Genomic DNA, 11,234 nt, shown 5'->3' on the forward strand with positions numbered 1-11,234 from the left:
AGTGGGGCTGTGCGAGGACCGCTGAGGGAGGTTTGAGGCCAGGCATCCCTTTTGGGGCTGGCACCTTTGGCCTGGGAGCAGGGGCTCGACGTTTACGATTTTTTAGTGTGAAGGCTGATTTTGGCTGAGAGTGACGTAAGACGGTATGTTGAGCCCTTGCGCGGCTAGGCGAGCCCGCAGCCCCAATGCGAGTGGGGCTGTGCGAGGGCCGCTGAGGGAGGTTTGAGGCCAGGCATCCGTTTTGGGGCTGGCACCTTTGGCCTGGGAGCAGGGGCTCGACGTTTACAATTTTTGGTGTGAAGTGCGATTTTGGCCGAGAGTGACGTAAGACGGTATGTTGAGCCCTTGCGCGGCTAGGCGAGCCCGCAGTCCCAATGCGAGTGGGGCTGTGCGAGGGCCGCTGAGGGAGGTTTGAGGCCAGGCATCCCTTTTGGGGCTGGCACCTTTGGCCTGGGAGCAGGGGCTCGACGTTTACAATTTTTAGTGTGAAGGCTGATTTTGGCTGAGAGTGACGTAAGGCGCTATGTTGAGCTCTTGCGCGGCTAGGCGAGCCCGCAGCCCCAATGCGAGTGGGGCTGTGCGAGGGCCGCTGTGGGAGGTTTGAGGCCAGGCATCCGTTTTGGGGCTGGCACCTTTGGCCTGGGAGCAGGGGCTCGACGTTTGAATTTTGGAGGGTGAACGCTGATTTTGGCTGAGAGTGAGGTAAGCTACTATGTTGAGCCCTTACACGGCTAGACGAGCCCGCAGCCCCAATGCGAGTGGGGCTGTGTGAGGGCCGCTGAGGGAGGTTTGAGGCCAGGCATCCCTTTTGGGGCTGGCACCTTTGGCCTGGGAGCAGGGGCTCGACATTTACAATTTTTTAGTGTAAAGTCTGATTTTGGCCGAGAATGAGGTAAGGCGCTATGTTGGGCCCTTGCGCGGCTAGGCGAGCCCGCAGCCCCAATGCGAGTGGGGCTGTGCGAGGGCCGCTGTGGGAGGTTTGAGGCCAGGCATCCCTTTTGGGGCTGGCACCTTTGGCCTGGGAGCAGGGGCTCGACGTTTGAACTTTGGAGGGTGAAGGCTGATTTTGGCTGAGAGTGAGGTAAGCTACTATGTTGAGCCCTTACGCGGCTAGACGAGCCCGCAGCCCCAATGCGAGTGGGGCTGTGCGAGGGCCGCTGAGGGAGGTTTGAGGCCAGGCATCCCTTTTGGGGCTGGCACCTTTGGCCTGGGAGCAGGGGCTCGACATTTACAATTTTTTAGTGTGAAGTCTGATTTTGGCCGAGAATGAGGTAAGGCGCTATGTTGGGCCCTTGCGCGGCTAGGCGAGCCCGCAGCCCCAATGCGAGTGGGGCTGTGCGAGGGCCGCTGTGGGAGGTTTGAGGTCAGGCATCCGTTTTGGGGCTGGCACCTTTGGCCTGGGAGCAGGGGCTCGACGTTTACGATTTTTTAGTGTGAAGGCTGATTTTGGCTGAGATTGACGTAAGGCACTATGTTGAGCCCTTGCGCGGCTAGGCGAGCCCGCAGCCCCAATGCGAGTGGGGCTGTGCGAGGGCCGCTGTGGGAGGTTTGAGGCCAGGCATCCCTTTTGGGGCTGGCACCTTTGGCCTGGGAGCAGGGGCTCGACGTTTACGATTTTTTAGTGTGAAGGCTGATTTTGGCTGAGAGTGACGTAAGACGGTATGTTGAGCCCTTGCGCGGCTAGGCGAGCCCGCAGCCCCAATGCGAGTGGGGCTGTGCGAGGGCCGCTGAGGGAGGTTTGAGGCCAGGCATCCCTTTTGGGGCTGGCACCTTTGGCCTGGGAGCAGGGGCTCGACGTTTACGATTTTTTAGTGTGAAGGGCGATTTTGGCTGAGATTGACGTAAGGCACTATGTTGGGCCCTTGCGCGGCTAGGCGAGCCCGCAGCCCCAGTGCGAGTGGGGCTGTGCGAGGGCCGCTGAGGGAGGTTTGAGGCCAGGCATCCCTTTTGGGGCTGGCACCTTTGGCCTGGGAGCAGGGGCTGGACCTATCTCTTGGGACTCTCCATTCCTCTTGCACCTGAAGTCTGTCCAGCTTCTATAGTGAAATTTCGAGCCCCTGCTTCCAGGCCAAAGGTGCCAGCCCCAAAAGGCATTCCTGGCCTTAAACCTCCCTCAGCAGCCTTTGCGCAGCCCCACTCACATTGTAGCTGCAGCCTGGTCAAGTCCCCAAAAGGGGCCAAACTTCACCTTAACTTCTCTCTCACTCTCTGCCCCCATCCTCCTTCAATATCTAAAACGTCCAGCTAATGCTCCCAGACGCAATACTGGGAGTACTGGGGTAGTGACACAGCCCAGTCCCAGCACTGGGGGTACTGGAATCTCTGCAGCAGGGACACAGCCCAGTGCAAGCACTGGGAGCACTGATGTTGTTGGACGGTGATGGTGTGCGTCTGGCGCCCCTCAAAGCCAACATCTTCTCATGAACCTCCTCAGTCTTTCTCGACGCCCCATTGGTTGACCCATCCTGCCCTTCCTACCTCACAGCCAATTGCCACCTTGTTTGTTCCCTGGAGGGCAGGTTTTCCCCTCAGTATCCCCTTGTTGGCCACCACTGGCCATTGGCTGATGCCTCCGCCCTTCACCCCACTGCACAATAGGACTTCTCGCTCCCACCTTCTGGCACCGCCCATCTCCCCCTTAGCACCAGACACCTCTCTGGCTCTTTGGGGCGGGAAGTTGTACACTCAGCACCATTGGCTATCATTCACTGTCAATCAAGAGCTGACAGGACGTTAATTGGTTTTTCAGGAAGATGGGCATGGCTTGGCTAGCTAGAGACACCGCCCTCTCCTGTTCCACTGCATTAGGGGGGTTTGGGGAGGCCCCGCCCCTTGCCCCACCCCTTGCCCCACCCACACCCAGCTCCACACCTCACTGACAAGGCCCATGCCTTTAATCAGGATTTTTCAGCCCAAAAAACCCACCAGAACCACAGGGTGAGGACAGCCGGAAAAGGCCAAAAATGGAGCAATCCCAGGAGAAAACACATCGGAAACAGATCATTCAACAGAAAAGCACCAGAAATGGGACAATCGTGGAAGGAAGGAGATGGAAAAACAGGGCAAAACTGCAGGAAATTGATCATTCCATGGCAAAACACTGGAAATGGGTCAAAACCACAGGAAAAATGCTGGAAAGAGGTTGTTCCATGGAATAGTGCTTTAAATGGCTCAGTCTTGGGGGGAAACAAAGGCAAGTGGTCGTTTATTGGAGAAAATGCTGGGAACGGGGCAAATTGGCAGGAAAAATGCTGGAAACAGGTTGTTCCACCAAAAAAAAAAAAAAAAATCTGGTAATTGTTTGTTCTTTGGGGAAAATGCTGCAAATGGGTTGGGTCTGCAGGAAAAAATGCTGGAAAATGGTCATTTCACAGGAAAATGCAGGAATTTGTTTGTACCTGGGAGGAAGCAGCTGGATACGGATTGATTGTAGGGGAAAATGCTGGATATTGGTCATTTTCTTGGAGAAGATTCTGGAGAATGGGTCAGACATGGGAAAAATGCCACAGAGTAGTTGTTCTACAGGAAAAGATGCTGGAAACAGGTCAAATCAGCAGGAAAATGGGTTGGATCTGCAGGAAATACACTGGAAATGGGTCGGATGTGCTGGAAAACCGCTGGAAATGGGTTGGATGCACCGGAAAATGCTGGAAATAGGTCAGATGTGCCAGAAACGGGTCGGTCCTGGATGGCACCTGCTGTCACTTCTCCCATGTGCAGCCCTCGGTGCTGTGGCTTTGCGGCCTCTCCCCTTCCTGAGGGTGAGAAAAGGGGCCATGCTGGAGTGAAACGAGGACAAAACGGAGCCAAAATGGGCAAAAATGGGGCAGAGCTTCTGGTGGTTTCTTACCAGACCCCAGAGCACCCTGGGGCAGCCTCCTCCATGCCACCCCTGGGCCCCACCTCTTTTTGGTGGCAACCAGAGGACCCAGATGTTTGCCCACCCAGCACCCCACAGGGACCCTGTTGTCCAGGTGCCCTTACCGTGACGTAGGTGACCTGTATCTCGGTGGTGGGCATCTCGTGGGGGTGCGCTTGTCGCCCCAGCGCCCTAAACCATTGCCGGTACTGCTCCGTCACCTGTGGATGGGACCCACAGCCACGTCCTGAGGGTCCCCATCCCCTCTCGTGTCCCCAGATGCCTGGGACCCCCATATCCCCCCCATGGTACCTGCCGGTTGAGGACGCAGTGCACAAGGAAGATGAAGGCTCCCTGCAGGGTGTTGACGATGGTGAAGATGAAGGCCACCACTATGTTGTCCCCCTGTGCCTGCAGCAAGCCCAGACCCCATGTGCAACCCAGGATACAGATGTGTGCCAGCGCCTTGAACGTCATCACCCTGATGGAACATTCATTTTGCTCTTTTTTCACCCAAAACCCATCCCAGATGCTCTTCTTCCTCCCCAAAAATCCAACACGTTTTCCAACAATGTAAAAACCCACCGGGTGTTTTTTAAGGCCGTGACATCAGCATTGAGGGAGGAGAGTTTGTCCCGTAGAGTCCAGAGGGTAGTGAGAAAAAATAGCAGATTAACCTGGGCAGAAAGCAAAAACCCATCATTTTGCAAGACAGGATCCATGGGGCAAAAATTTGGGGTGGAAAAGGGTCAATGGTGCAAAAAAACCACCTGGTGCTGATGCACTGTGGCATGACCTTCACCGAGCACACCCAGCCCCTGGGGTATTTGCTTAATACTGTCCTTAAAGGTGAGTCTAAATTTGCTATTTTTGCCTCAATTTTTCCCCCGCCACCTCCTTTCAGCAGCAAAACACCCACCAGGATGATGACACAGATGGGACCGAGGAAACTCCAGATGAAGCCTCCCTCCATGCTCAACCAGCAGCTAAAAAGGGAGAAAAAAAGGAAGAATACCCCAAAACTCCATTGGTGATTTTGCTGGCATGAAAATACCTGCATCTGGATGCTGTGGCATCTTTTTTTTTTGGGGGGGGGGAGGGGGGGGGGATATGATTTAGGCAAAATGCATGATGTTCTCTCCATTGATGATCCCACCCCACTTGGTTGACCCCAGCCTGGGTGCTGGTGGGACTCACTAGCGCTCAGTGCCGTAGCCACCAGGATGGATGGCGGCTGAGATGGCCACCACAATGGCCGGCATGCCGTAGCCCACAGGGTAGATGTATCTTTTCCTGAAGCGACTGGTGCTGGTGTAGTTGAGGACACGCAGGTTCCTGACAGTGAGGAAGAGGTGCAAACCCTCCAGGAACATCCAGGCAAAGCAGGCGAGGAATAGGTAGTGGAGCAAGCCCGCTATGATGGCACATGCCAGCTTGATGGGGGACAACAAGGCCATGTTAGATTCCCCAGTGTCACCACAGTGTGGCCTGGGGAGGTGGTGGCATCTCTGGCACTTGGAGATGTTCCACATGGCCTTGAGGAACCGCAAGGAGATGCTTTGGGCTGGAAGCTGACCAGAGACATCCAAATGTCTCTTCCAGGCTGAGGTATCCCATAATTCAATTGGCTCAACCCACAGAGAAGAAGGGACCCAACAGCCTTGAGGAACCCCAATTGGGTGGACCTACTTTGAGTTGGAATTGGTCTGGAGACCTCCAAACATCCTGTTCAACTTTGGTTATCCTGTAATTCAGGCGCTTTCACTCACCTGGAGAGAGATGGGACTCAACAACTCTGAAGAACCTCAATTAGTTGGACACACTTTGAGCAGAGATTGGTCTGGAGACCTTCAAACATCCTGTTCAGCCTCAATTATCTTGTAATTCAGGTGCTGGCACTCACCCAGAGCAAAAACGGAACCAACAACCTTGAAGAACCTCAACTAGTTGGACCTGCTTTGAATTGGGGCTGGACCAAACCTTCCAGCCTCAGTTATCCCATAATCCAGGTGCTTGCATCCACCCAGCCTGAGATGCAGAAGGTCTGCTGGAGCTATTAGGGTAGGGGCTACAGCCAAGAGCCATGTCCCTGGGTCCTTTTCACCACAAGCTCCCCAAAGGCCTCGTGGAGACCCAAAGGAGCAAAATGAGATACCAAGGAGCCCCTGAAGGCCCCAAGGAGACCCTGAGGAGCCTGTGGGGACCCCCAGGAGGTTCAAGATGACCCTGAGGAGCCCCCCAAGGTCCCAAGATACCTAAGGGGACCCCAAGGAGCCCACACCTGGTTGGCAGTGTAAGATGCAGCCACAAGGAAGAGGAGGTCGGCAGCAAAGAGGCAGATGCTGAGCTGCAGGTGGAGGGTGATGCTGACACTCCAGAGCGAGCGGCACAGGAGGAAGGTGACGATGGCGAGGAAGAGACAGACCAATGATACCGACATCCCCACGTAGGTCACCACTGTCAGCGCGAAGCTCTCCTGCAGGTGACATCACATGCGTGACAACACATGCATTCCATCCGGCGTGTGACCACACGCAACTGTTCGGGAAGGAAGAAAACGCCCCAAAAATGGTTATTTTAAGGGTGCGAGTGGGATCTTACCGTGATGGGGTGGACAGCCATGAGGATGGCGAAGGTGGAGAAGTGGGTGCAGGCACAGATGGAGTGGAGGGTGTCACCCCCAACGCGGGTGCAGCCCGAGGACGTCCAGTAGCCTTCGGTGCCCTCCACCTGCCAGTACACGCAGAGCGGCTTCTCACCCGCCTGGAGAGCCTGCTGAGCATCCCACCGTTGGATTGGGTGTGGAATGGGATGGGGATGTGCCAAGCTTGAATTTGCACTGCAGCGGGGATGCACTGACCCCAAATTTGCACGGGAGCCAAATTTGTACCTGAACAGGCACGCACCAACCCCAAATTTGTCCCGGGATGGGGATGAACCCCAAAATTCACCATCACTACACTCCAAATTTGCCCTGTGGTGATGCCCTGTTGCCAACCCCGATTATAATTTGCTCTAATGCACCCGATACCACAAACCGTCTTGCGCTTCCTCGTGCAAATCCCCAGCCCGTGCACCCCCCAGAAGCACCCCCAAACCCCAGGGCAGCCCCCCAGCACCCACCATGCGGTGATGCAGGGTGATGTTGAAGGTGCCATTAAAGGTGCTGCCAGCTTTTGCCACAGTGCCGCCAACCACCTGGGAGTTGATCTTTCCCTGGTGCTGCTTCGCGATGTTACTCAGCAACCTCTCTACCTCCTTGTAGACGATGAAGGCCACTGCACGCTCATCTGCCCAGAGAACTGGGTGAAAACGCGCCCCCAAAAATACCAAATTTGATGGGGTTTGAGCTTTTTTTTGAGCAGCATGGTGGCCATACCTGCTTGGGTATTGCTCACCACCTCATGGCAGCTGATGGTCAGGGTTTCCTTGCCCACCGCCAGCACCAGCATGGTCTGAGGGCAGCTGTCACGTACCACCTCCACTGCGGCCTCTGATTTGGGGTGAAAAAAAGGCTTTTTTGGGGGTCTTTTGCCTCCCTTGGGTGCTCTTGCCCTGTGCTCTTGCAGAGCTTGGGGAAGGGATACAGTGATGCCACCAAGCTGGTTCTTGGGGCACTGCAATACTTTTGGGGGCATTGCAATGCTTTTGGAGGTGTTGCAATGCTTTTCGGGTGCTGCAAGGTTTCAAGGGGGGTTTGGGGGCACCCATGGGTGCTGGCGTACCCATGGTAGAGGTGCTGAAGTTTTGGGGGCCAGAGCCAGAGCCTTTGAGGGCTGCCTGCAGCACAAGGGCTTCCGTGCTCTGCAGCAGCAGATTGGTGGCTTTGGTGGTGTTGGCTTCCATCTGCAGCTTGTTCAGCACGGTCTGGGGGGCAGGGGGGGCACGTGTCAGGGCACACGCGTGTGTCAGGGGGATGCACATGGGGGAGGGCAATGCAGGGGAGGGATGTACATGGGGATGGACACGTGTACAGGAGGTGCACACATGTACAGGGGCTACACATGGGATGGACATATATGGGGATGCACACAAGTAGGGGTTCACACTGGGCATGGACACGTGTAGGGGACAGACACGGGACGTACACGTGCGTAGGGGATAGGGATGCACAGGAGGATGGACACGTGTAGGGGATGGACATGGAATGCAGACATGTAGGGGATGGACACAGAAATGCACATGTGTAGGGGACACGTGTACAGGACAGACACAGGCCATGCACATGTATAAGGAATAGACACCAGGACAGACACGTGTAGGGGATACACACAGAGAGGATGCACATGTGTAGGGACTGGACATGGGGTTCCACATGGGAATGCACGTGTGTGCGGGGGATGCACATAGGACACATGGACACACAGACATGCCCAGCCCCGGGCACACACGTGTGCCCGCCCCCACATCACCTGCAGGTTTTTCTCTGTGGGCTGGGTGCAGGCTTGCTGCAGGAGCTTCTGGGTGGCCTGCAGCTGGGTGCAGGTGTCCCCTGACAGGGTCTGGGGTGCAGGAGTGTTGGCATCGACTCGCACCCCACGGGCATCTGTCTGTCCGTCCTTCCCTCCCGCCACCAGCCCACCATCCTCCATCCCTCCCTCTGACCATCCGTCCTTCCGTCTGTTCCGCCTTCCATTCCTCTGGTCCTCCCTCCATCCATCTGTCCATCCTTCCATCCTTCCCCCCAACCATCCATCTGTCCCTCCATCCCTTACTCTGACCATCTCTCTGTTCCTTCCTCCATCCATCCCTCCACCCATCCATTCATCTGTCTGTCCCTCCATCCATCTCTCCATCCCCGCATCCATCTGTCCATCCATCCACCCCCCCCATCTTTGCTCCCACCCCACTTTTCCTCCCCTCTCCCCCTCCGCCCCCCCAAACCCCACCTTTGAGTCATGGCACGCCTTTTTGTTTTCCTCCAGGATGGGGATGTTACAAGAGGGCTCTGGTATGGGGCCAAACGCTGGGTCAGTTTGGGGCCTCTCAGGGAGGGGGTGCCCCATCCTGCCCTGCCTGTGCAGCTCAGGGTGGGGGGGGGCTCAGAACCCCAGAATGGGGGAAAAAGGAGGGGGGTAGAGGAGAAAAAGGGGGGAAATGGTAAAAGTGGGGTGTTTGCCCCCTTACGCCGGCAGATGATGGAAGAGTTTTGGAGGGTGGGGACCATGCCGGGGGGGCACCCACAGACCCAGAGATCCTTCTGGGGTCTTATCCTGTGATGATGCAGGCAGCAGCTGTTGATGGAGCAGCTGTAGTGACCACAGGACACTGCAGTGGACATGGAGGGGGGGGACATTGGAGGGACATGGCGGGGGTCCCAGGTGTGGGGTCCCTCCCCCCAGGGGGGAGGGACACGGGGGACAGGACCCAGGTCTGAGTCTGACCCCCCTGATCTCCCGCTGCGACACCCCCCCCCCCAGATTCCTCCCAGCCCCCCTCTAATCATCCCAGTTCCCCCTACTCACTTGTCTGGTCGCCCTCAGTGGGGGGGAGGTAGCTCAGGAGGTGGCACAGCACTGCGGCAGGGGGGGGGACATGGGGAGATCAGCACCCCAGGACACCCTCCCCCCCCCCCCAGGAGTGAGCCACCAGGATCAACTTCCCCACTTTTGGGGGTCAAAGCCTTCTTGAAGCGAGGGGGGGGGGGGGGTGTCAAACCCCATTATCAGTGCTCAAAAATCCCCTTTTGGAGGTCAAACCTTAATTTTGGGGGCTCAGTCCTCTCTTTTGGGGCTCATTCTTCCATCAGGGCTCAACCATCCCCTTTTGAGGTTAAACACCCACTTTTTGGGCTCTACATCCCCATCAGGGCTCAAAACTTTCTTTGACGAGGGTCAAATCCCCCCTTTTTGGGTCAAAACCCTCCTTTTGGGGTTCATCCTACACATATGAGAGCTCAGAACCCCACTTTTGGGGGTCTCCCCCCCCAAAACTCAAACCCTTCTTTTGGGGGGCTCACACCCACCCCCCCCATAAGGTGTCAAAACCCCCTTTAGGGGCTCAACCCCCCCATTTCAGGGCTTGACACTCCCCTCCCAGCTCCAGAAGCCCCATTTTGGGACAATTTCAGGCCATTTTGGGCTGCTTTGCGCTGCAGCTCCTACAGCCCCGACCTACTTCCGTGCCTGCCTCAGTTTCCCTTTTCCCATTTCCCTCCGTTTCACCTCAAAATCCCACCCAGGGGGGGCACGACTCACCCCAGAAGCAGGCGGCGAGTGGGGGGCACCCCATGACAGGAGACAGGACCGGGGACACGGTGGCCCCACAGCACCAGTGGCAGAGAGGAAGTGTCACCGGACGGCCTCGAAACCACCAAACGGCCCCACAAACCGCTTCCCTCCCTCCATTCCTCCCTCCTCCCCCCCCCATTCCTCCCTCCCCCCGGCCCATCCCCAGTGTGGGCTGAGGCCTGAGGCTGCTCATGGCACGTAACAGCAGTGATGGGTGTCCCCCACTGTGTTGGTTTGCGTGGCAAGGTTTTGGTAGTGGTGGGGGGCTACAGGGGTGGCTTCTGTGAGAAGCTGCTAGAAGCTTCCCCTGTGTCTGACAGAGCCAATGCCAGCCGGCTCCAAGACGGACCCGCCGCTGGCCAAGGCCAAGCCAATCAGCACCTCTGTGATAACATAGTTAAGAAGGGAAAAAAAAACAAGTTAGAGCTTTTGCAGCCAGAGAGAGGAGTGAGAAGATGTAAGAAACTCTGCAGACACCAAGATCAGTGCAGAAGGAGGGGCAGGAGGTGCTCCAGGCACCAGAGCAGAGATCCCCCTGCAGCCCGTGGTGAAGGCCATGGTGAAGCAGGCTGTCCCCCTGCAGCCCATGGAGGAAGGATGAGGGGGTGTAGAGATTCCACCTGCAGCCCATGGAGGACCCCACGCTGGAGCAGGTGGAGGCACCTGAAGGAGGCTGCGGCCCGTGGGAAGCCCACGCTGGAGCAAGTTCTTGGCCAGACCGGTGGACCCATGAAGAGGGGAGCGCACGCCAGGGCAGGTTTGCTGGCAGGACTTGTGACCCCGTGGGGGACCCCACGCTGGAGCAGTTTGCTCCTGAAGGTCTGCACCCCATGGAAGAGACCATGCTGGAGCAGGGGAACGATGAGAGGAGTCCTCCCCCTGAGGAGGAAGAAGCAGCAGAAACACCGTGAGATGAACTGACCGTAACCCACATTTCCCGTCCCCCTGTGCCGCTGAAGGGGGGAAGGTTGAAGCTGGGAGTGAAGTTGAGCCCGGGAAGATGGGAGGGGTGGGGGGAAGTGTTTTAAGAGTTGATTTTATTTCTCATTCCTCTACTCTGTTTTGCCTAGTAATAAATTAGATGAATTCCCTAAGTTCGGTCTGTTTTGCTCGTGACAACGATTAGTGAGTGATCTCTCCCTGTC

At 56.6% G+C, this 11,234-nt stretch overlaps 1 protein-coding gene across 4 annotated transcripts; it reads right to left on the bottom strand.

The window, feature by feature from the left end:
• Positions 1 to 2,947: 2,947 nt before the first annotated feature.
• LOC129198521 (putative adhesion G protein-coupled receptor E4P) lies at positions 2,948 to 10,124 on the bottom strand. Of its 4 annotated transcripts, none has more exons than XM_054807866.1 (16): positions 10,057 to 10,124; positions 9,325 to 9,375; positions 8,987 to 9,127; positions 8,749 to 8,807; positions 8,272 to 8,361; positions 7,585 to 7,726; positions 7,239 to 7,352; positions 6,983 to 7,149; positions 6,461 to 6,589; positions 6,141 to 6,335; positions 5,057 to 5,292; positions 4,779 to 4,845; positions 4,445 to 4,536; positions 4,172 to 4,340; positions 3,985 to 4,080; positions 2,948 to 3,755 (listed from the first exon to the last, which is right to left on the bottom strand). In XM_054807866.1, exons 1-16 carry the CDS (start codon positions 10,088 to 10,090, stop codon positions 3,702 to 3,704), a joined length of 1,836 nt encoding a protein of 611 aa, XP_054663841.1. In that variant the 5' UTR covers positions 10,091 to 10,124; the 3' UTR covers positions 2,948 to 3,701. The 4 variants fall into 4 exon arrangements, with proteins under 4 accessions (XP_054663841.1, XP_054663840.1, XP_054663839.1 ...); XM_054807865.1 differs by having other exon boundaries at positions 6,461 to 6,631; XM_054807864.1 differs by having other exon boundaries at positions 6,461 to 6,634.
• Between the last annotated feature and the right edge of the window lie 1,110 nt (positions 10,125 to 11,234).

This window comes from Grus americana, chromosome 33 (assembly GCF_028858705.1).
Source record: "Grus americana isolate bGruAme1 chromosome 33, bGruAme1.mat, whole genome shotgun sequence".
NCBI lineage: Eukaryota > Metazoa > Chordata > Aves > Gruiformes > Gruidae > Grus > Grus americana.

Excerpts from the sequence above, each read along its gene's own strand:
- LOC129198521 (XM_054807864.1), bottom strand. The coding sequence starts at position 10,090 with ATGGGGTGCCCCCCACTCGCCGCCTGCTTCTGGG. Across the intron at positions 9,128-9,324 it reads CACTGAGGGCGACCAGACAA|TGTCCTGTGGTCACTACAGC; the intron begins GTGAGTAGGGGG and ends TGTCCACTGCAG. Across the intron at positions 4,341-4,444 it reads ACGGCCTTAAAAAACACCCG|GGTGATGACGTTCAAGGCGC; the intron begins GTGGGTTTTTAC and ends ATGTTCCATCAG.